This window comes from Oncorhynchus clarkii, chromosome 10, assembly GCF_045791955.1.
Source record: "Oncorhynchus clarkii lewisi isolate Uvic-CL-2024 chromosome 10, UVic_Ocla_1.0, whole genome shotgun sequence".
Lineage (NCBI taxonomy): Eukaryota > Metazoa > Chordata > Actinopteri > Salmoniformes > Salmonidae > Oncorhynchus > Oncorhynchus clarkii.
In genome coordinates this window covers 62,715,102-62,738,907 of record NC_092156.1, presented here as the reverse complement: position 1 = coordinate 62,738,907, position 23,806 = coordinate 62,715,102, and the positions used below count along the sequence as shown (strand labels likewise).

At 42.4% G+C, this 23,806-nt stretch overlaps 1 protein-coding gene across 1 annotated transcript in view; it reads right to left on the bottom strand.

The window, feature by feature from the left end:
- Nucleotides 1–3,790: 3,790 nt before the first annotated feature.
- The window catches only part of LOC139419312 (zinc finger protein 236-like), a 43,712-nt gene continuing 23,696 nt past the window's right edge, over nt 3,791–23,806 (bottom strand). Inside the window, exons 9-19 of the mRNA XM_071169257.1 lie at nt 20,446–20,543; nt 18,514–18,675; nt 18,025–18,136; nt 17,714–17,883; nt 13,265–13,529; nt 12,762–12,892; nt 9,350–10,436; nt 8,621–8,709; nt 7,865–8,029; nt 7,634–7,745; nt 3,791–4,977 (exon numbers count right to left, since the gene is read on the bottom strand). Coding sequence (XP_071025358.1) covers nt 4,037–4,977; nt 7,634–7,745; nt 7,865–8,029; nt 8,621–8,709; nt 9,350–10,436; nt 12,762–12,892; nt 13,265–13,529; nt 17,714–17,883; nt 18,025–18,136; nt 18,514–18,675; nt 20,446–20,543 — 3,332 coding nt within the window. The 3' untranslated portion in view covers nt 3,791–4,036. The remainder of the gene's footprint in view (nt 4,978–7,633; nt 7,746–7,864; nt 8,030–8,620; nt 8,710–9,349; nt 10,437–12,761; nt 12,893–13,264; nt 13,530–17,713; nt 17,884–18,024; nt 18,137–18,513; nt 18,676–20,445; nt 20,544–23,806) is intronic.

The window sequence follows — 23,806 nt, the reverse complement described above, 5'->3', positions numbered from 1 at the left end:
AAGGTGCTTGCAACTCCAGGGTTGGGGGACCAGTATGGGGGAAAAAATGTATGAAAATGTATGCACGTACGTCCTCTGGATAAGAGTATCTGCTAATTTACTAAAATCTAAATGTAAAAATGTAATTTGATACTATGCAAACATGTTAGTTGATTTGATTACTTGCCACTCTTTAATGGTTTGATAATTCAAAGACATGGTCTAACACGTAAGACTAAATTAATCAAGACCTGGGCCCATATCCACAAAGAGTCTCAGAGTAGGAGTGCTGATCTAGGATCAGACCTGTCTATATAGAGTTATTCATTATGATCTAAAAGGTACAACTCTAGGCACTGTGGATAAGGGCCCTGAACAAATACCATTCAGACAGTAGTTTACATTGGGCTCACCTCAGTGAGACTGTATGTGGTCCTGTGCTGCTCAGTTGGTTCCTCTGTGGGTTCAGGAGGAGGTGTAGTCTGGTTGTCCTCCATGACCATGGTCACCTCAGGGCCCCCCAAATCCTCCCCACACCCCACCTCCTTCACCAAAAGCACCTCTGGACCCTCCTCCTCCTAGAGGAAAGAGGTGATACAGATTACACAGACATACACTCCCTCAGGTACGTACACATCAGAGGCGGCTGGTGGCACCTGAATTGAGGAGGCCTATAGTAATGGCTGCAATGGAGTAAATGGAATGGAATCAAACACATGGGTGGGGTTGATACCATTCCATTGACTCCATTCCAGCCATTATGAGCCGTCCTCTCACCAGCCTCCTGTGTTACACACGCACACACAGATAAAACACTTTCAACATTTACCCATCCCACTTCGTTTGAGTCCTATACTGTAGTTACAGAATGACTTCACTGTTGTTAAACCCATCATGGTGGACATAAATATGATGTTGTGGATAAATATAAGTCAGCTATGATAAGACAAAAGTCATCAAAAGACAAACATGACTAAACTATTATGACATGTACAGTAGAGGTTTGTTAGCATGTGGGTATGTGTAGGTATATTTAGAATAGGGTGAGATCAGAAATGATGTATACTAAAGAGAGTCAATGAAAATTCCCATGTGTTTATTAAACATAAAGTAGTATTAAATACACTATGTAAACCACACATACACGCATCAACAAAAAATCTGCATGAACTCAAACTGAAATTATATTCTCATTGAAAAGTGTATTGGAAAAAAAGAGTAGTCAAATGGAAGTAATGAAATAGGCATTTGTGAACATCATATAGTCTACACAGTACAAACACAATATGTAACAGACTTTTTAGGCTTATATATCACACAATGTCTGGATGTAATATTCTACCCAGGAATATTCTAAACTGAGATCTGTTACTCTTGTTATTCAAAATTGTCTTTAATGCAGGGTTTGATGTAAATGTCAGAAGCTATCGAGTAGAATGGATACTATCTATGTTATTGAGTGAATGCTTTTTATGCTGGTGTATCCTGAGGTAGCACTTCTCTGAGAACCTCTTTCCGCAGTGTATACAGCCTCTCTCCTGTGTGGACCTTCAGGTGCCTCTTCAGGTTGGACGAGTGTGAGAAACTGGCCCGGCACAGGTGGCAGACGAAGGGTTTCTCCCCTGTGTGGACCCTCTGGTGCCTCATCAGGTCACCAGCCTGGGCAAAGCGCATGTGACAAACCCTCAAACCCTCTGATCCAAAAGATCTCAGATGGAGAGGGAGGATGTCGTCTTCCTTGTCACGCACAGCGTTGAGATTGCCTGCAATGACAACAAGCTTAGTCCGATGATGCTGTGACATACCGCCCCAGACCATGACGGACCCTCCACCTCCAAATCGATCCCACTCCAGAGTACAGGCCGAAGTAACGCTCATTCCTTCGACGATAAACGCGAATCCGACCATCACCCCTGGTGAGACAAAACCGTGACTTGTCAGTGAAGAGCACTTTTTGCCAGTCCTGTCTGGTCCAGCGACGGTGGGTTTGTGCCCATAGACAACGTTGTTACCGGTGATGTCTGGTGAGGACCTGTCTTTCAACAGGCCTACAAGCTCTCTGCCGAGGTTCTCTCAGCCTATTGCGGACAGTCTGAGCACTGATGGAGGGATTGTGCATTCCTGGTGTAACTCGGGCAGCTGTTGTTGCCATAATGTACCTGTCCCGCAGGTGTGATGTTCGGATGTACCGATCCTGTGCAGGTGTTGTTACACGTGGTCTGCCATTGCGAGGACGATCAACTGTCCGTCCTGTCTCCCTGTAGCGCTGTCTTGGTTGTCTCGCAGTACGGACAATGCACTTTATTGCCCTGGCCACATCTGCAGTCCTCATGCCTCCTTGCAGTATGCCTAAGGCACGTTCATGCAGATGAGCAGGGACCCTGAGCATAATTCTTTTGTTTTTCAGTGTCAGTAGAAAGGCCTCTTTAGTGTCCTCAGTTTTCATAACTGATCTTAATTGCCTACCGTCTGCAAGCTGTTACTGTCTTAACGACCGTTCAACATAAGCATGTTCATTCATTAATGGTTCATTGAACAAGCATGGGAAACAGTGTTTAAACCCTTCACAATGAAGATCTGTGAAGTTAATTCGTAAAAATCAAAATATCTTTGGAAGACAGGGTCCTGAAAAATAAACTTTTTTTGTTGTTGCTGAGTTTATGTACACTGAACAAAAATAAATGCAACATGTGAAGTGTTGGTCCCATCTTTCATGAGTTGAAATAAAAGATTCCAAAGATTTTCCAAAGCTTATTTCTCTCATTCTGTGCATACATTAGTTTACATCCCTGTTAGTGTGCATTTCTCCTTAGCCAAGATAATCAATCCACCTGACAAGTGTGGCATATCAAGAAACTGATTAAACAGTATGGTCATTACACAGGTGCACCTTGTGCTGGGGGCCAATAAAAGGACACTTTAAAATGTGCAGTTTTGTCACACAACACTTGCACAGATGTCTCAAGATGAGGGAGAATGCAATTGGCATGCAGACTGCAGAAATATCCACCAGAGCTGTTGCCAGGCAATTGAATGTTCATTTCGTTTTAGAGGATTTGGCAGTACGTCCAACCGGCCTCACAACCGCAGACCACGTGTAGCCATGCCAGCCCAGGACCTGGGCACCCGGCTTCTTTGCCTGCAGGATAGTCTGAGGGGGTGCTGAGGAGTATTTTCTGTATGTAATAAAGCCCTTTTGTGTGGATAAACTCATTCTGACTGGCTGGGCCTATGCCCTCCAAGGTCCACCCATGGCTGCACCCCTGCCCAGTCATGTGAATCCATAGATTAGGGCCTAATTCATTTATTTCAATTGACTGATTTCTATAACTCAGTAAAATCTTTTAAATTGTTGCATGTTGCGTTTTATATTTTTGTTCAGTGTATAAATGACTGTGTACAAAACATTATGAACACTTGCTCTTTCCATGACAGACTAACTAGGTGAAGGAAATATGATCTCTTATTGTTGTCACATCAATCAGTGTAGATGAAGGGGAGGAGACTGGTTAAAGGAGGATTTTTAACCTTGAGACAGTTGAGTCATGGATCGTGTATGTGTGAATGGGCAAGTCAAAATATTTAAGTGCTTTTGGACGGGGTATCGTATTAGGTGCTGGGCGCAACAGTTTGTATCAAGAACCGCAATGCTACTGGGTTTTTCACGCTCAACAGTTTCCCATATGTATCAAGAATGGTCCACCAGCCAAAGAACATAGACAATTTGATACGACTGTGGGAAGCATTGGAGTCAATATGGACCAGCATCCCGGTGGAATGCTTTCGACACTTTGTAGAGTCCATGCCCCTACGTATTGAGGCTGTTCTGAGGGCAAAATGGGGGGTGCAAATAAATATTTGGAAGGTATTCTTAATGTTTTGTACACTCACAATGTCTGGATGCAATATTCTACCGAGGAATATTCAACACTGAAATCTGTCATTCCAAATGCATCTGTGGATCTTTTCTGCTGACAACAATAAATGATTATTTCTCTTTAATGCTGGGTTTAATCTAAACCTCAGAAGGTAATAAGTGATACGGTTCCTTTCTATGTCATAGAGTGGAATGGTCTTTCTGCTGGTGTATCCTGAGGTTGCTCCTCTCTGAGAACCTCTTCCTGCATTGCGTACAGGCGAATGGCCTCTCTCCCGTATGAACCTTCAGGTGCCTATTCAGCTGGTGCTTGCGGGAAAACCTCTTCTCACACTGGGGGCAGCTGTATGGTTTCTCCCCGGTGTGGACCCTCTGGTGCCTCTTCAGGTCACCAGTCTGAGCGAAGCACATGTGACACTGGGTACAGCTGAAGGGTTTTACCCCTGTGTGGATCCTCTGGTGGATCTGCACCTGTTTAGGGAAACTGAAGGCTTTCCCACAGAAAGGACACGGGAAGCGCTTCTCTTTGCCACCAGATCGACTGACAGCATTAATACTACTACTGTCATTTGTCAATGGGCTTGTGTACCCATTTAGTGTTGAGGCACTATTGCCTGAGGTCTGGTTTAACATTAGGAGAGTGTGAGGAGGATGAAGGCCAGGAAGTGTCTGTGTTGTCGCAGGGTCCATGTTCCAGTTGATAGATCCTATAGAAGGCAGGCTGAAGGCAGCACCTGTTAGGGGGGTAACCTGAGGCGCCATCAGTCTCTCTGAATCACAACTATAGGAGCAGGACGGCGCATCGCTAGCTGAGTCTGTGTCTGTTCTCTCCAGCTGCATACGGACACCTCTCTGTCCCCGTGGACCAAATCTACACCTCCCCCTGGTCTCAGCCAGTTCGTATGTTGTTTTGTGTTCCACTGTCTGTTTCTGGTTGTGGTTAACAGTGTTGTTCACCAGCCCAGAGTTGAGGACGCTGTCCCATCCACTGTCTTCCACTATGTTGCCTCTGGTCCTGGCCTGCTCAGTGATGTTGTCCCCTGGGCCCTTGGCTGCACCCATCTGAGTTTGGGAATCCAAGATGGCCACCCAGTCTCCTCTCTTAGCCTCCAGCCAACCACCTGCAGGAAGAGGTTAAAAAATTACTCTACAAACATGGCAGAGAACTCTACATATGGAGATTAAGTCAATTACCTGGTCAAGTTCATACATTATAATGTGTGTTTTTGTATGTAAACATAAGTTGTATTGATTTAATTTTATGAATGAATAAAAAAATAATAGCCTGGCGCATCAATATTCACATTAAGGTATATTTATTAGCAGTGACTACTTTTTGACCATAGCCGTGATGGCATTCTATTCACTCTAATAATGCTAAATCGTCTAACATTTGAGCCGTATGGTAGAGAAGTTTTTCTGCTGTAAATCATTATTGAATTGACATTCAATGAACATGTCATGCCAAATAGTGTTCCGCAGCATCACAATGGGATTCCATGAGTTCTAGCTTCCACTGCTAGGGCTGTTACTCGAACTTGCAAAATTTTGACCGGCATACAATAGCATGCTATTGTTTTTCTGATGTCATGTACTATTGAATGGACATCTTGTTATAAACCTTGAATGAAAAAAATGGTGAACATCCAATATTATGTTCTAATATGTACAGTCACCTCATTATAAATATAAGCAAAAAAGACTATAATAAAAAATACTGAGCTATATTATATGCTCAAGAAAATTATATAATTTTATAATAACACAATCGGTCAAAGATTTTGTTTAGAAGTAATAAAAAAAATTCTTATAGGCGTCAAAGTTATTGGCACCCGTTTTCAATACTCCAGCACCCTCCCCTTGCGAGGATAACGACACAGATTTTTTCTAAAATGATTTATTAGATTGGAGAACACATTGGGAATGATCATAGACCATTATTCCATACAGAATCTTTCCATATCCTTTGTGCTTATGGACTGCCCTCTTCAATTCAAACCACAGGTTTTAAATGGGGTTGAAGTCCGGAGACTGAAATGGCCATTGCAAAATGTTGATTTTGTGGTCCATTAACCATTTTTTTGTGGATTTTCATGTGTGCTTGAGGTTATTGTCTTGCTGGAAGATCCACTTACAGATCCTGGCAGAGGCAACAAGGTTTTTGGCAAAAAAAGGTTGACCTTAACAGGGGCCCAATGCCAACGGAAGCGAAATACTAGAGGTCGACTGATTATGATTTTTCATCGCCAATACCGATTATTGGAGGACCAAAAAAGCCGATACCGATTAATCGGCCAATTTATTTTAAACATTTTTTAAAATTTATAATAATGACAATTACAACAATACTGAATGAACACTTATTTTAACTTAATATAATATATCAATAAAATAAATTTAGCCTCAAGTAAATAATGAAACAAAAACAAAGTGTTGGAGAAGAACGTAAAAGTGCAATATGTGCTATGTAAGAAAGCTAACGTTTTAAGTTCCTTGCTCAGAACATGAGAACATATGAAAGCTGGTGGTTCCTTTTAACATGAGTCTTCAATATAGGTAAGAAGTTTTAGGTTGTAGTTATTATAGGAATTATAGGACTATTTCCCCCTATACCATTTGTATTTCATTAACCTTTGACTGTTGGATGTTCTTATAGGCACTTTAGTATTGCCAGTGTAACAGTATAGCTTCCGTCCCTCTCCTCGCCCCTAACTGGGCTCGAACCAGGAACACAACGGCAACAGCCACCATCGAAGCAGCGTTACCCATGCAGAGCAAGGGGAACAACTACTAGAAGGCTCAGAGCGAGTGACATTGGAAACGCTATTACCGCGCACTAACTAGCTAGCCATTTCACTTCAATTACACCAGCCTCATCTCGGGAGTTGATAGGCTTGAAGTCATAAAAAGCGCAATGCTTGATGCACAACGAAGAACTGCTGGCAAAACGCACTAAAGTGCTGTTTGAATTAATGTTTACGCGCCTGCTTCTGCCTACCACCCCTCAGTCAGATACTTAGATACTTGTATGCTCAGTCAGATTATATGCAACGCAGGACACGCTAGATAATATCTAGTAATATCATCAACCATGTGTAGTTAACTAGTGATTATGATTGATTGTTTTTTTATAAGATAAGTTTAATGCTAGCTAGCAACTTACCTTGGCTTACTGCATTCGCGTAACAGGCAGTCTCCTTGTGGAGTGCAACGAGAGAGGCAGGTCGTTATTGCGTTGGACTAGTTAACTGTAAGGTTGCAAGATTGGATCCCCCGAGCTGACAAGGTGAAAATCTGTCATTCTGCCCCTGAACAAGGCAGTTAACCCACCGTTGCTAGGTCGTCATTGAAAATAAGAATGTGTTCTTAACTGACTTGCCTAGTTAAATGAAGGTATAAAAAAATAACATTTAATTATTATTATTATTATTATTATTATTTTTAAATCTGCGCCCAAAAATACAGATTTCCGATTGTTATGAAAACTTGAAATCGGTCCTAATTAATTGGCCATTCCGATTAATCGGTCGACCTCTACTAAATACCCCCATAACATCAAAGATCCACCAGCATATGCTTCTGTTTTTCGACACCAAACCCACCGCTGGTGTGCGTGGCCAAAGAGCTCTATTTTCATGTCATCTGACCACAGCACTTTCTGGAGTTTGCTAAATGGGATTGGTACTTGGATTGAAACCGGTACTATGAGGAACTAGCGTCTCGTAGGAGTGACACCACCTGGCGAAAGACAATGTGCTATATGTATTTCTCCCTTACCTTGCCCACCCATCTTTAGTCCACTCAGCAGGTCAATGCTCTCTGGTCGGTCTTCTACTGCCTCCTCTTTGACTAGCAGCAGATCAGGCATCCCATCCTCCATGTCTACTGACTAAGAGATACAGTGAGGATGTTGGGTCAAGAAATATGATATGAGCACCCTGCTATGGAGAGGCTTTGTGGATACGAGACCTGACCTAATACCATTCAGACAGTTTACAGTGGGCTCACCTCAGGGAGACTGTGTGTGGTCCTGTGCTGCTCAGCTGGTTCCTCTGTGGGTTCAGGAGGAGGTATAGTCTGGTTGTCCTCAATGACCATGGTCTCCTCAGGGTTCCCCAGACCCTCCTCACTGCCCTCCTCCTTCACCAGCAGCACCTCTGGACCCTCCTCCTCCTGGAAGAGAAAGGTGACACAGACATACACTCCCTCAGGTACGTACACACAGATAATAAACGCACTTTCAACATGGAGTGTTGACCCATCCCCACTACGTTTGGAGTCCTGTACTGTAGTTACAGAATGACTTCATTGCTGTTAAACCCATCATGGTGGACATAAATATGTTGTGGATAAATGAGTCAGCTATGATAGGTTAGTTAGGTTTGTCTGACTTATGTTGACGTGTACAGTAGGTGTTTGTTAGTGTGTGGGTATGTGTAGGTAGATGCAGTAAGTGTATATTGGTTATAACTGCTGTCGGTGTATGGAAAAAGATGTATACTAAAGAGTTTCAATGAAAGTCTTACAAAATGGGACTTTTTATTATGTTTATTAAACAAAGAAGTTTTAAATACACCATGAAAACCACAGGTTGAGTCAGCATGAACTTATTCAAATTAAGTTGTTGAATGGAATAATGAAACTGAACATCATATAGGCTACACTGTAAAAACACTATGTAACAGACTTTTTAGGCATATACATTAAGTTTACAAAACATTAGGAACACCTTCCTAATATAGAGTTGCATCACCCCCATTTTGCCCTCAGAACAGCCTCAATTCGTCGGGGAATGGAGTCTAAAAGGTGACGAAAGCGTTCCACAGGGACGCTGGCCCATGTTGACTCCAATGCTTCCCATATACAGGAAACTGTTGAGCATAAAACTGTTGAGCTTCTTTTGTCGTACCCAGCAGCGTTGCAGTTCTTGACGCACTCAATCCGGTGCACCTGGCACATACGACCATACCCCGTTCAAAGTCACTTAAATCTTTTGTCGTGCCCGTTCACCCTCTGAATGGCACACATGCACAATCCATGTCTCAATTGTCTCAAGGCTTAAAAATCCTTCTTTAACCAGTCTCCTCCTCTTCATCTACACTGATTTGAAATGAATTTAACAAGTGATATTAATAAAGGATCGTAGCTTTCACCTGGATTCACCTGGTCAGTCTTATGGAAAGAGCAGGTGTTTAATGTTTTGTACACTCAGTGTATATACCTTATATCACAATGTCTGGATGCAATATTTAACATTGAAATGTGCTACTCTCGTTATTTAAAATGTATCTGTGGATATTTTCTGCCAACAACAATGAAAATTAGACTTTGTCTTTAATGCAGGGTTTGATCTAAACGTCAGAAGCTATCGAGTGGGATGGTTTTTCTGCTGGCGTATCCTGAGGTATCTTCTCTGAGAACCTCTTCCAGCAGTGCGTACAGGCAAAGGGCCTCTCTCCCGTGTGGACCTTCAGGTGCATCTTCAGCTGGTGCTGGTGGGAGAACCTCTTCTCACACTGGGGGCCGGGTTCTCCCCTGTGTGGACTCTCTGGTGCCTTTTCAGGTTGAATGAGTGGGAGAAACTGACCCGGCAAAGGTGGCAGCTGAACGGTTTCTCCCCTGTGTGGACCCTCTGGTGCCTCTTCAGGTTTCCAGCCTCAGCGAAGCGCATATGACACTGGGTACAGCTGAAGGGTTTCTCCCCTGTGTGGACCCTCTGGTGCATCTCCACCTTCTGGATGCAGCTGAAGCCTTTGTTACAGAACATGCAGAGGAACCGTTTCGCTTTACTATTGCCTGACTTTGCGGCCCCTCCCTGGGCCCTAGCCCTGTCGTTTGAGTTCAATACCTGATCAAAAAGGACGCGGCCATGCGAATCACAAGGCCCCATCAACTTGGACACTGGGTCGCATTCCCTTAACATGTGTAAAGGCGAGTGGGTTGCGACATTTACATTTGTCTCTAAGCTTTCCCTGTAGTCTAAGAATTTACCGGTGTTGCCCTGTGAGTGTCGTTCTCCTAAGTGAGTTTCGTCTGGATTCCATGTCAGAGGAGCGTCACCCTCCACTTTCACAGTCATCTCATCTAAGACCAGACCCTCCCCTTTCTTATCTAGGCACCCTTCAGAGTATACACTACTACTGTACTGATTCCAGTCCCCTCTCATTGCATTAGTCTGTTTATCTAGACCCACAGGCATGTCACCAGGTATCATCTCTGTAACATATGAACAGGATGGATCATTTCCAGTCTGTAACGCGTCACCTGAGTCCCGGTGGGACAGAACCGTCCTCGGGCTCAGGTTACCGTGAAGTAGATACTCTGAGCAGGGGGGAGGAGGACAGCCCAGTTGCTCCAGCACCGCTAAAGTCTTTGTATCTGTCTCTGACTTGAGGACGGTGTTCGGCGTTCCACTGACCTCCGTGACGCTGCGTCGGCTCCTGGGCTGCACTGGGGTGGTGGTGAGGTCCTCCGTGGCTACAGGGGGTGCCACTCCAGTCTGGTTGTCTCTGCTGTGTTGTGGGTCCTCCTCTCCTTCAGACCTTTCCAGCTTGACCCCAGGACCTGCAGCATCTGCAGACTGACACAAGGAGAGGAGGTTATTATGATAGTCCTGCCTACTTCCTGTTTCCAGTCCCATATGGTTTTTGAACGGGCTTCAAGCTTATATCATCAAATTCATGAAAACGCGGTCCTAAGATATAAAATGATATTTGTATTCATTTGATCAAATCCGAAAACATTTGATGCTCAGGAAGTAAGACACATTGGCAAAAGTTAGTCTCATTTGAACTACAACTCAGCAGCCTTGTTAGCATTCTTGCGCAAGTTGAGGACTCACAGGACAATAAAACCCTGTTACAGTCAGTTTTATGTCTGTTATATTAAATTACACTGGAACCTTTTAACTGAACGTTGCCAGCCAGTACTTTTTAAAAAGGCAACAAAGAAAAAAGGTTTTTAGACAGGCAAACTGTTGAAAGACAAAGACTTGTACAGCTGGTGGGAGTTGTAGTTCTAATTAAACAGTTCTAACTTTTCGGCTTTGTGCTTCTTGACCGTCAAATAAGTTGAAAACCGGCATATGGTAACTAAATTCACTCGGAAACACATCGTCTTATATGACTGCATTTTATGAATTTCACGATGCAAATTATTAACCTACAAAACAAGGAACAAGAAAGTACAACTTTCATGGTGCATTAGGCAACAATGGGCTTGTGTGAGTGGTAAGAAACCCACTAGACATAAGTCGAGGAGTGAAATCGGGAGGTGCATCTGCCACAGCCAAAATGTCAGGCACTGTAGTGGTTTTCCAACAAGGCCCAGATCAACATGGCAGTTTCCAAATAGCTGCTATTGTTTGTAAAAGTTTGTCTGAATATAAGCCCATATCACACACTCAAACTGGAAACATAACACGTGTACAATTCGAGACGTCTCACATCACCTTACATTTTGTACCTTTGAAATATCGCAAACTTAGTTCCTTTTTCAGCCACATTTGCGTGGGTCAAACAAAAACACCCTAATTATTGCTTGACAAATAGCGCCTCCCACAATGTATGTGATGGCTTCATGGCGACTTGAAGTAGAGAGGAAGAGGCAACGCTAAAGGGATAAGTGGGCATACAATCTCTTCTCCAGGAGGTGGTGTTTCTTTTTTTTGCTCACTAAGTGTAGAGTTTTTATATGGAGCTCAATGCGTGTCGATTTTGGTTAGCAAAAATTGCTATGCCTTCTTTGCTACATGTGGCTTATTTGATTGAATATAATTGTTGTAATAGGTTTTGAGTGTACTGATATACACTGAACAAACACAACATGGAAAGTGTTGGTCCCATGTTCCATGAGCTGAAATAAAATATCCCAGAAATGTTCCATACACACACAAAGCTTCTTTCTCTCAAATGTGGTGCACAAATGTGTTTACATCCCTGTTAGTGAGCATTTCTCCTTAGCCAAAATAATCCATCCTCTTGACTGGTGTCATTGCACAGGTTCACCCTGTGCTGGGGACAATAAAAGGCCACTAAAATGTGCAGTTGTCACACAATGCCACAGATGACTCAAGGTTTGAGGGAGTATGCAATTGGCATGCTGACTGCAGGAATGTCCAACAGAGCTGTTGCCAGAGAATTAAATGTTAATTTATCTGCCATAAACCACCTCCAACGTTGTTTTAGAGAATATGGCAGTACGTCCAACCAGCCTCACAACCACAGACAATGTGTATGGCGTTGTGAGGTGAGCGGTTTTCTGTCAATGTTGTGAACAAAGTGCCCCATGGTGGGGTTATGGTATGGGCAGGCATAATCTACAGACAACGAACATCCTGGGGTCAAGCTGGAATGGTCTGAAGGAGAGGAGGACCCACAACACAGCAGAGACAACCAGACTGGAGTGGCACCCCCTGTAGCCACGGAGGACCTCACCACCACCCCAGTGCAGCCCAGGAGCCGACGCAGCATCACGGAGGTCAGTGGAATTTGAATGCACAAAGATTGTCATGAGATCCTGAGGCCCATTTTTTTTTTAGAGGTATCTGTGACCAGATCTGTATTTCTAGTCGTGAAATCCATAGATTAGAAATGTCAGGGATAATTTATTTCAGCTCATGAAACATGGGACTAACAGTTTGTGTTGCATTTATATTTTTGTTCAGTGTAAATATTATTGGCAACAGAATAAATAATGCTGTAATTGAAAATTGTACACCCAATGTAGGCTACTGACCCTTAAGAATTTGATAATGTCATAGGGAAGTCTCACAAGCTCCCCTATGGCAGATAAATAAGGATGTCCATGTAAACAAGTGAATAGCTGAGGGGAGCCTTTCTGAAATAAACTGGCCACATTTGATTTACATAGTAAGTAATTTTTTCTGCAACACTATTACACTAACTTCTATCACGATAACATGCTGGGTTGAGGTTCCACTCCCCTCGTCAACAGTGATTGGTTGGTCATCTCTCCATCTATTTTGTCCTGTTGGCTTCACAACACTCCTGTGGCCTCCAGTGAGATGTCCTTCACCTGAGAGAATGATTGAGGGAAAAGAGGTGCTGGTTAGCTACTGTCAATGCTAATTGGTATATTGTACACTATTGACAAGATTTGGCAAGGATGTAAGGCAACTTCTCATAACTTCTTAATATACTATTTATCGATTGATGTATGATGTTCCATGCATCATACTGTTTTCATTGAGTAAATAATAGAAAATGCAGTAAATCAAGTATCTGGCTAGAATATGTATTCGCACAAGATAAGTAATCAGAGGAATTACTGCACACTATTCAAAAACTGACGAAGACCCAATTCTGGGTAACACATATAAAACACGTATACAGAAATGCAAGGGGAGACTGGCACTAAGCTATCTATGAACTGCGACGGGAAACGTACCTCTTGCTATGCTTCTGTATCGGTCAAGGATTTTGACACTGCTGGGACGACTGGGTAGTATGCGTTCCCGTGACACCTTCAGTTCAAGTAGCTGTAGTTTCCTCCGTAATGTCCTGTTTTCTTTCTGGCTTTGAGACATTTCCAAACGAAACTCTGCATAGTCGTCGTCTACGAGTTTACAAATCTCTGCCACGGCTGCATTTGCTAGCACCTCCATGATAGATGCTATTTGAGTGTGAAAAACCATACAGTTAGCCATTGTTAGCTAACGTTATCCGCTAGCTAGCGTTACCTAGCTAGATAACATACATAAAACCAAGTCCTCTATCCAACGCGAATTAAAGACTACATGGGCTAAGTATGTGATGCAGTGCGGTTAAATGTATACTATTTTGAGTTCCATGGTGTTAAACAACAACAATTAAAAAAACGTTAACGTGGAAATGTTCGTTGTTCACTTCCGTTTACACCGAAGAGAAACTGCGTCATAGCTCAAAGGGTGTGGTTAAATGAAAAGGGTACGCTCGCTGGTTGTGTGTGGTTCAGCCGCACCCCCAATTGCTAATAACTTATCTGCAACCGCCCGACTATATGTGATAGCACCCGACCCTAACCCGCAAATATGAAAAGGTGGCGAAACGATTTTGACAGGGGCTGCATTTTTTTTGTTGCGAAACGATTTTGACAGGGGCTGCATTTTTGTTGCCTAATTTAGATCCGTTTCTACTTATAATTTCCGACATTTTGGTAGGGTATTTGTTAGTCAACGTATAATGATGTACATGTAGCTTGTCTCCTGTCATATTACAATCATTTCGCCACACCCACAATAACTGCTAAAAATGTGTATTTGACCTAAACTTGATTTTGATATGTTGCCCTAGAAGACGAAATAAACCCTTGCTCAACAGAATGTCATAAATGATGGAATCAATGTTAGAATGGGTTAATTTTTCACTGATATCTCTACTTCTTTCGCTGAGCAAAGCCCAGTAAGAAAATCAAAAATCAAAAAAAAATTCTGTGCAAAATTTCCAAATGACACGCGGTTATAAGGAAATGGAAACGTGAAAACGACCAACATGTTTCTGATAAGACTTCCGTTCGGCTTGGATGCATATTTTTTATGTGATTTACTTGGATCCACATTAGCCAACGCCAATGGCGACAGCTAGTCTTAATGGGGTCCGACACAGGGAAAAATACATTAGACAAGTCTTAACGATTGACATTGCCAAGATAATCCATCCACCGTGCTGACTGCAGGAATGTCCACCAGAGTTGTTGCCAGAGAATTGAATAATAATTTCTCTACCATAAACTGCCTACAACGTTGTTTTAGAGAATTTTGCATCAAGTCCAACAGGCCTTACGAACGCAGACCATGTGTAACCATGGCAGCCCAGGACCTCAACATCCAGCTTCTTCACCTATGGAATAGTCTGAGGGTGGGTGCTGAGGAGTATTTATGTCTGTAACAAGCCCTTTTGCGGGGAAAACTTACGTTGATTGGCTGGGCCTGGGCCTGGCTCCACCCATGGCTGCCTCCCTGGCCAGTATTGTGAAAACCATAGATTAGGGTCTAATGAATTTATTTAAATTGACTGATTTCCTTATATGAACTGTAACTCAGTAAAATCTTTTTTACTGAAATTGTGGCATGTTGCAGTTATATTTTTGTCCAGTATATTAACTTGGGTCCAGCCCGAAGCCCGTGCTAGCAATATTGCAACATTGTATAAAATATTTGGGACCCTTAGAGTTTCTTGAGCCAATGAGCTTGAGACAGACACAGCTGTAGGCTATTTGAGCAAGGGATAAGAAGTAATCAGGTAGGCCTATTTTATCACGTTTCCACTGGATCAGAGAATGACATTTTAACCTTTCACGCTGAGTTGTTATCAAAGGGAGAGAACTGGATTTTATTTCAAATACATTGAAGAACTATTGTCTTTCTCAGTCGATGTAAAAACAGACTTTGTTTGCTTCCTGTTTGAGGTGAAGGAAACATTGCTTTGAGAAGCTCCACAGGTCATTAGTGGTGGTGCTTTAAGCCAATCAGAAATACTATCCGATCCATAAATAGGCACATTCATATGTCTACATTTGCCGCAGCCCATAGGCCTAGTTCTATGCTTAATCAGGTGCACGTCCTTTCTCGACATTGACAGGAGCGCTCCAAACAGAAGACAATGACTAAATTGACAAAACCTGTGAATGGAATAAAATAAACTAAATTTGTTTCTCACAAGCATAGCATAGGTTGTGCGCTCTGCAAACAACGTGTCCACTCCGATAATGAGACCGTAAAAGACTGGAATAAAAATAGGCTATTGAATGTATTAACATAAATTACCATAACCAAACAAACATTGTAGATTAGAAATTCTATCAATTAACGGTAAATGTACTACTGCAATGGGGAATTGAAATACGCAAACAATGTATACAATTTAGTTATGAAACAATGATTGTGCACAAATTTGCAGGAGAGAGCAGGAGAGAGAACTGAGATGGGTGCGAATAAGACCGGTGTCTTGTGTGCCTATAAAAAATATATATATTTGCAACTGCTCTACAAAAATAATATTTGATGACCAACAGCCTATCGACCAAACAATTGACCAGTGGACTAATTGGGGTAAGCCCATTTTGTATCCAGAAAAAAAAACTGAAAATAGTACATTTCAGAATCTGTCAAAGGGAATTTGGGCCTTCTGAGAAACACAGCGTCATAGTGACACTTTATGCTGCAAATTTTTTAATATTGATGAGTGAAATAAGTGGGTCCAATCTGATCACTTGAGAAAGGGGCTCTAAAGACAGGGCAAAGAGCATTGGTGATAATGGACATCCTTGTTTTGAGGAACGTTGTAAACATCGGCTTGGATGAAATGTTTCCTAAGCCTTGCAGCCAAAAGTCTACTATCATTCTCCCCTTCAGAATAGTATGTTACTCTTGTGTGATGCATTATGAATTAGATCGTAGTAAGGTGTTATACTCATGTTTTAGCACTGTTAAAATCTTCCCCTTTTGCTCTGTAAACATTTGTTTCTGCTCATTTTCAACCATAGTAATGTTTTTCAAAGTCTACAATTAATTTTTTGTTGAATTAAGATGTGAGGCAAACAAGATAGTTTCCTCTCAAAAAAGGTTTTGTCACCTCCCCAACAAGACCATGGTGCTTGCAGAGCAGCAAGGTGAACTGCACCTTCCTACCTTCAGGCTACCTTCAGGCTATGCGAACCTGGACTCGAACCCAGAATCTCTAATGGCACAGCCTTAGACCGCTGCGCCACTTAGGAGGCCTAAGCCCATCTCTAACACTGTGATTCAAGTACCTAACAATATTGAGCCATCTGAGTTTATTGTAAAATATTTCCATGTCTTGATTCAAGAATGAAGTATAATGTTTTGGTTCGAATGAGAAGGGAAACTCAGTCACTGCAATTATTTCAAAAATTGTCAGCACAGAGTCAAGTTAGTATTTCATTTCAACTAAATGGTTATACACTCATAATGTGAAGTAAAGTACTTTTATTGCACAAAACCATACATGTGACAAGTAGAATAACTTTTCTCTCTATGGTAATATGACCTTTTCTGTAAATCTAGCACCCTTGCTGTGATAATACATTTTAGAATACTTTGGAAAAGGTTTAACATTACGTTACACACACCTTCACTACTACATGACAATTAAACACAAATTAAGGCACTATCCTTATCTCACTATAAAACTCCAGCATCAACCTTAATAGTCGACTTATGTCACTCTTCATCAGTGAAGCAGTTTTACAGACACCATCACACATCATCTACTCTGCCTCATCATACTCATTCTTTCCTCAGTTCACCTCATCCAGTTCCCTACTACATCCAAAACCAACAGAATTAACTGCACACTAACTAGTACTACATGGAAAGATGTGCACTGTGGTATGAGGGAATGACAGAGGCTCTCCTCGTAGGAGACTGTTGCTGATGTGTGTGGTGGTCTCTCAGGCACTTATTGCTGCCGATTCATCACCCAGGTGGTGGATGTTCCAGCCTACCTACAGAGGAGGAGGAGGAGGTGTGTACTGCAGAGACAGATGTGCCTGATAAAGCTCCGGGCCTGTCTGACTGATGTGTCTCCCTCCCTGGCTGTACCATCGACGCTGCCTCCAATCAAGCTACACCTTTACTGAACTGCATCATCATGTAGCTGTGGAAGACCGTCTCCCATGAACTGCCAGCTCTCTGAATTTGTTTTAGTTTTTAAAAGAGACAGATTATGTATGAAAAGCACTATATAAAATAAAGAAATACATGTATTATTATTAGTATTACTACTTATCACCATACAGTAATCATTTTCTGCTGGTGTATCCTGAGGTAGCTCCTCTCTGTGTTGTTGCAACAAAGAGAGGAGCTCCCCGTCCCCACGTACCAAATCTACGCCTCGCCCTGGTCTCAGCCAGTCTGTTGTTATGTTGTTTTGTGTTTCTGGTTGTGATTAACAGTGTTGTTCCCCAGCCCAGAGTGCAGGATGCTGTCCCATCCACTGACCTAGCCGCACCAGTCTGGGAATCTAATATGGTCGCCCAGTCTCCCCTGTTAGCCTCCAACCAACCACCTGCAGGAAGAGATTAGAAAATAGACTTTACAAACATGACAGAGAACTCTACATATGGATATTTTTTTGAGTCAATTATCTGGTCAAGTTCATACATTATGTGTGTTTTTGTATGTAAACACAAGTTCATTTCTCTCTTACCTTGCTCCCCCATCTTTAGTCCACTCAGCAGGTCAATGCTCTCTGGTCCATCTTCTATTGTCTCCTCTTTGACCAGCAGCAGATCAGGTTTCCCATCCTCCATGTCTACTGACTGTAAGAGATACAGAGTGAGAGGATGTTGGATCAAGATATCTGATATGAGCACCCTGCTATGGAGCATCTTTTGATTGGGCAATGCAAGCAAATGTTATAATATGCAAACAATTAGTTGATTTGATTACTTGACAATCTTTAATGGTTTGATAATTCAAAGGCACAGTCCCACACTTAAGACAAAATCAATCAAGACCTGGACCGATATCTACAAAGAGTCTCAGAGTAGAAGTGCTGATCTAGGATCTTTCCATTAAATCTTATTCAGTATAAGCTAAAAGGCTAAACTGACCTTAGATCAGCACTCCTACTCAGAGGCTTTGTGGATACGGCCCGACCTAATACCATTCAGACAGTAGTTCACAGTGGGCTCACCTCAGTGAGACTGTGTGTGGTCCTGTGCTGCTCAGCTGGTGCCTTTTTGGGTGCAGGAGGAGGTATAGTCTGGTTGTCCTCCATGACCATGGTCTCCTCAGGGTTCCCCAGACCCTCCTCACATCCCTCCTCCTCCCTCAGCAGCACCTCTGGACCCTCCTCCTGGAAGAGAGAGGTGGTACAAATTACACAGACAGTGGTATGCGGGTTTGTTCACCCGCACCAGCAAGCAATTGCTGATAACCCTGACCATATGTGATAAAGTGAAAATCAGAGGCCCCGTACCTGACCATAACCGTAAATATAGAAAATGCACTATAGGCTAGTCAGACGGCAAAAATGTTTTTGACACAGTCTCAGTCTTGTTTTTTTTTGCCTGATTCTGCTTCTAATTTCCAACATTTTGGTATGCTATTTGTTAGTCAACTTGTCAATAAATATACTGAAATTGCTGCATTTTGCATTTAAATTTTTGTTCAAAGATTTTACTGAGTTACAGTTCATATAAGGAAATCAGTCAATTGAAATAAATAAATTAGGCCCTAATCTATGGATTTCACATGACAGCAGGGGCACAGCCATGGATGGGCCTTGGAAGGCATAGGCCCACCCACTTGGGAGCCAGGCCCAGCCAATCAGAATGATGACCCAAAACACACCTCCAGGCTGTGTAAGGGCTATTTGACCAAGAAGGAGAGTGATGGTATGCTGCATCAGATGACCTGGCCTCCATAATCACCTTACCTCAATCAACGCAATTGAGATGGTTTGAGAAGAGTTGGACCGCAGAGTGAAGGAAAAGCAGCCAACAAGTGCTCAGCATACGTGGGAACTCCTTCAAGACTGTTGGAAAAGCATTCTTCATGAAGCTGGTTGAGAGAATGCCAAGAGTGTGCAAAGCCGTCATCAAGGCAAGGTGGCTACTTTGAAGAATCTAAAATATAGAATATACTTTGATTTGTTTACTTTTTTTGGGTTATTTCATAGTATTGATTTCTTCACTATTATTCTATAATGTAGAAAATATTACAAATAGATAAAAACCTTGAATAAGTAGGTGTGTCCAAACTTTTGACTGGTACTGTAAGTATTCAGACCCGTTGCTATAAAATCTAATTTTATTAGCCACATGCGGCGAATACAACAGGTGAAATGCTTACTTACGAGCCCCTAACCAACAGTGCAGTTTCAAAAAATACGGATAAGAATAAGAGATAAAAGTAACAAGTAATTAAAGAGCAGTAAAAAAAATAACAATATATACAGTGGGGCAAAAAAATATTTAGTCAGCCCCCAATTGTGCAAGTTCGCCCACTTAAAGATGAGAGAGGCCTGTAATTTTCATCATAGGTACACTTCAACTATGACAGACAAAATGAGGGAAAAAAATCCAGAAAATCACATTGTAGGATTTTTAATGAATTTATTTGCAAATGATGGTGGGAAATAAGTATTTGGTCACCTACAAACAAGCAAGATTTCTGGCTCTCACAGACCTGTAACTTCTTCTTCAAGAGGCTCCTCTGTCCTCCACTCGTTACCTGTATTAATGGCACCTGTTTGAACTTGTTATCAGTATAAAAGACACCTGTCCACAACCTCAAACAGTCACACTCCAAACTCCACTATAGCCAAGACCAAAGAGCTGTCAAAGGAGACCAGAAACAAAATTGTAGACCTGCACCAGGCTGGGAAGACTGAATCTGCAATAGGTAAGCAGCTTGGTTTGAAGAAATCAACTGTGGGAGCAATTATTAGGAAATGGAAGACATACAAGACTACTGATAATCTCCCTCGATCTGGGGCTCCACGCAAGATCTCACCCCGTGGGGTCAAAATGATCACAAGAACGGTGAGCAAAAATCCCAGAACCACACGGGGGGACCTAGTGAATGACCTGCAGAGAGCTTGGACCAAAGTAACAAAGCCTACCATCAGTAACACACTACGCCGCCAGGGACTCAAATCCTGCAGTGCCAGACGTGTGCCCCTGCTTAAGCCCGTACATGTCCAGGCCCGTCTGAAGTTTGCTAGAGAGCATTTGGATGATCCAGAAGAAGATTGGGAGAATGTCATATGGTCAGATGAAACCAAAATATAACTTTTTGGTAAAACTCAACTCATCGTGTTTGGAGGACAAAGAATGCTGAGTTGCATCCAAAGAACACCATACCTACTGTGAATCATGGGGGTGGAAACATCATGCTTCGGGGCTGTTTTTCTGCAAAGGGACCAGGACGACTGATCTGTGTAAAGGAAAGAATGAACGGGGCCATGTATCGTGAGATTTTGAGTGAAAACCTCCTTCCATCAGCAAGGGCATTGAAGATGAAATGTGGCTGGGTCTTTCAGCATGACAATGATCCCAAACACACCACCCGGGCAACAAAGGAGTGGCTTCGTAAGAAGCATTTCAAGGTCCTGGAGTGGCCTAGCCAGTCTCCAGATCTCAACCCCATAGAAAATCTTTGGAGGGAGTTGAAAGTCCGTGTTGCCCAGCAACAGCCCCAAAACATCACTGCTCTAGAGGAGATCTGCATGGAGGAATGGGCCAAAATACCAGCAACAGTGTGTGAAAACCTTGTGAAGACTTACAGAAAACGTTTGACCTCTGTCATTGCCAACAAAGGGTATATATAACAAAGTTATAAGTATTTGGTCAATACCAAAAGTTTTCCACCATAATTTGCAAATAATTTTATAAAAAATCCTACAATGTGATTTTCTGGATTTGTTTCTCATTTTGTCTGTCATAGTTGAAGTGTACCTATGATGAAAATTACAGGCCTCTCATATTTTTAAGTGGGAGAACTTGCACAATTGGTGGCTGACTAAATACTTTCTTGCCCCACTGTACAGGGGGGTGCCGGTACAGAGTCAATGGGCGGGGGCACCGGTTAGTTGAAGTAGTATGTACATGTAGGTAGAGTTAAGACTATGTCATGACGCTGGCTTGATGGGGGAGGTTTATGACCCCCATAAATACCTTTCCCCTTTTTCCTCTCTCTACTCTACCGATGTGACTATTGAAATTCCCTTTGTTAACAAAGAGATTCTGGTGACATCAAAAGATGGGAAACGGAACCATATTTCGGTAATCCAACCAGTTGAAAATATGCATTGGGACTTCATGAATATGATGTCAGTTCAGTTGGCGTCTGAGACATGATTACTGATGATAGGATGACAAACTGTATCTTGGAACATCTACACCTTCTAGTTATTAGATTCACATAGAATTGTTGTGCAATTTAAATGTTTAAATATGAAACTATTTGTGAAAAGATTAAATGTAATTTTTAGCTTCTTAATTAATGAGAGAACGGTTTGTCAGAAGAACACCACTCTGCTCACTCAGAGGCCCCGCCCAAGTGAACATACATGGGTTGAAAAATATGAAACACAGCCCTCTTTCCCAATCCTATATAAGCCCCTTGACGAAAATGTAACTTCCTGTTCAGAGGACGTTAGGGCGACGGTCCTACGTTAAAAGGGCTCTGATAACCTAACAAAATCAGCATTGAATTTCAACGTGAAGATGACGGTCAACACGCCGAAAGGATGAATTTCGACTATACCAGCCAGAATATAGCATGATCTTAAAGTATGGCAACTTGGTATGAACTTTGAACTCTTATTCACTCCAGAAGTGATACCCCCTATCCATTGAGTTAGCAGCAATCGCTGTAAACGTGGGCTAGGAAAGGACGGATGATGTATCCATTCTACCACGCCCCAGTTCGCCACTAGACAGTCTTCAGAGGACCAGAGATCCATGCTGGACAATCCGGCCTCCCATCTACGACCAACCGATCAAAGAGCAGCTCAGAGTAAATATTTATTGCATTTTCCTTTTCCAAATGGCCGATGGTAGAAACTTCCAGAAGGACAACCATCTCTGCAGCACTCCACCAATCAGGCCTTTATGGTAGAGTGGTCAGACGGAAGCCACTCCTCAGTAAAAGGCCCGACAGCTCGCATGGAGTTTGCCAAAAGGCACCTAAAGGACTCTGACCATGAGAAACAAGATTCTCTGGTCTGATGAAACCAAGATTGAACTCTTTGGCCTGATTGCCAAGTCTGGAGGAAACCTGGCACCATCCCTACGGTTAAGCATGGTGGTGGCAGCATCATGCGGTGGGGATGTTTTTCAGCGGCAGGGACTGGGAGACTAGTCAGTATTGAAACAAAGATGAACGGCGCAAAGTACAGAGAGATCTTTGATGAAAACCTGCTCCAGAGCACTCAGGATCTCAGACTGGGGCGAAAGTTCACCTTCCAACAGGACAATGACCCTAAGGACACAGCCAAGACAACGCAGGAGTGGCTTCGGGACAAGTCTCTGAGTGACCCAGCCAGAGCCCTGACTTGAACCTGATCGAATATCTCTGGAGAGACCTGAAGATAGCTGTGCAGCGATGCTCCCCATCCAACCTGACAGAGCGAGAGGATCTGCAGAAAAGAATGGGAGAAACTCCCCAAATACAGGTGTGCCAAACTTGAAGCGTTGACTCAATGCTGTAATCGCTGCCAAAGCTACAAAGTACTGAGTAAAGAGTCGGAATACTTATGTAAATGTGATATGTTTTTTATTTGTAATAATTTGCAAACATTCTAAAAACCTGTTTTCTTTTGTCATTATGGGGTATTGTGTGTAGATTGAGGGGAAAAACGATGTAATCAATTTTAGAATAAGGCTGTAATGTACCAAAACGTGGAAAAAGTCAAGGGGTCTGAATACTTCCCGAAGTCACTGTAATTCTGCAGGAGTTAATATTAAGGCTATGTGAGAGTTTACAGTCAGTGTCCAGATTTCAGTTTCCATTGAACCCATCTGAACAGTAAGCTATAGTTCCCTTGACCTGCCATAGGCCTATTTGAAGTCCCACAATCATCACGAATAACATAACATCCGCTATCATCCTCTTTTACCGCTAAACCAAATCTTTCCCAAACATTACTTTTCAAGCTCTCCCTCCTCTTAATTTTCAACAATCCATTTCGCAGCTTTTAGCCTAAAAGATGAACTACGCATAAATCGCTCCGCCATTTCCTGGTTGCTAAAATTGTAATAGTTTGCCTAATTTCAGTTTATGTGACAAAACAAGCAAGTGTAGTGTAGAGAATCATTGCACCATCTAAACCGCTGAGAAATACATTTTCCATAACCAAAAATGTTGTATTTCCAGCTTTTTGAAGCTGGTGTAAAAAAATGAAAGTTAAAGACGCAAAAATGAAACTTAAAATCGGGAAGTATAGAAATAGCACAAATAGAACATACCGCTTCTTAAAC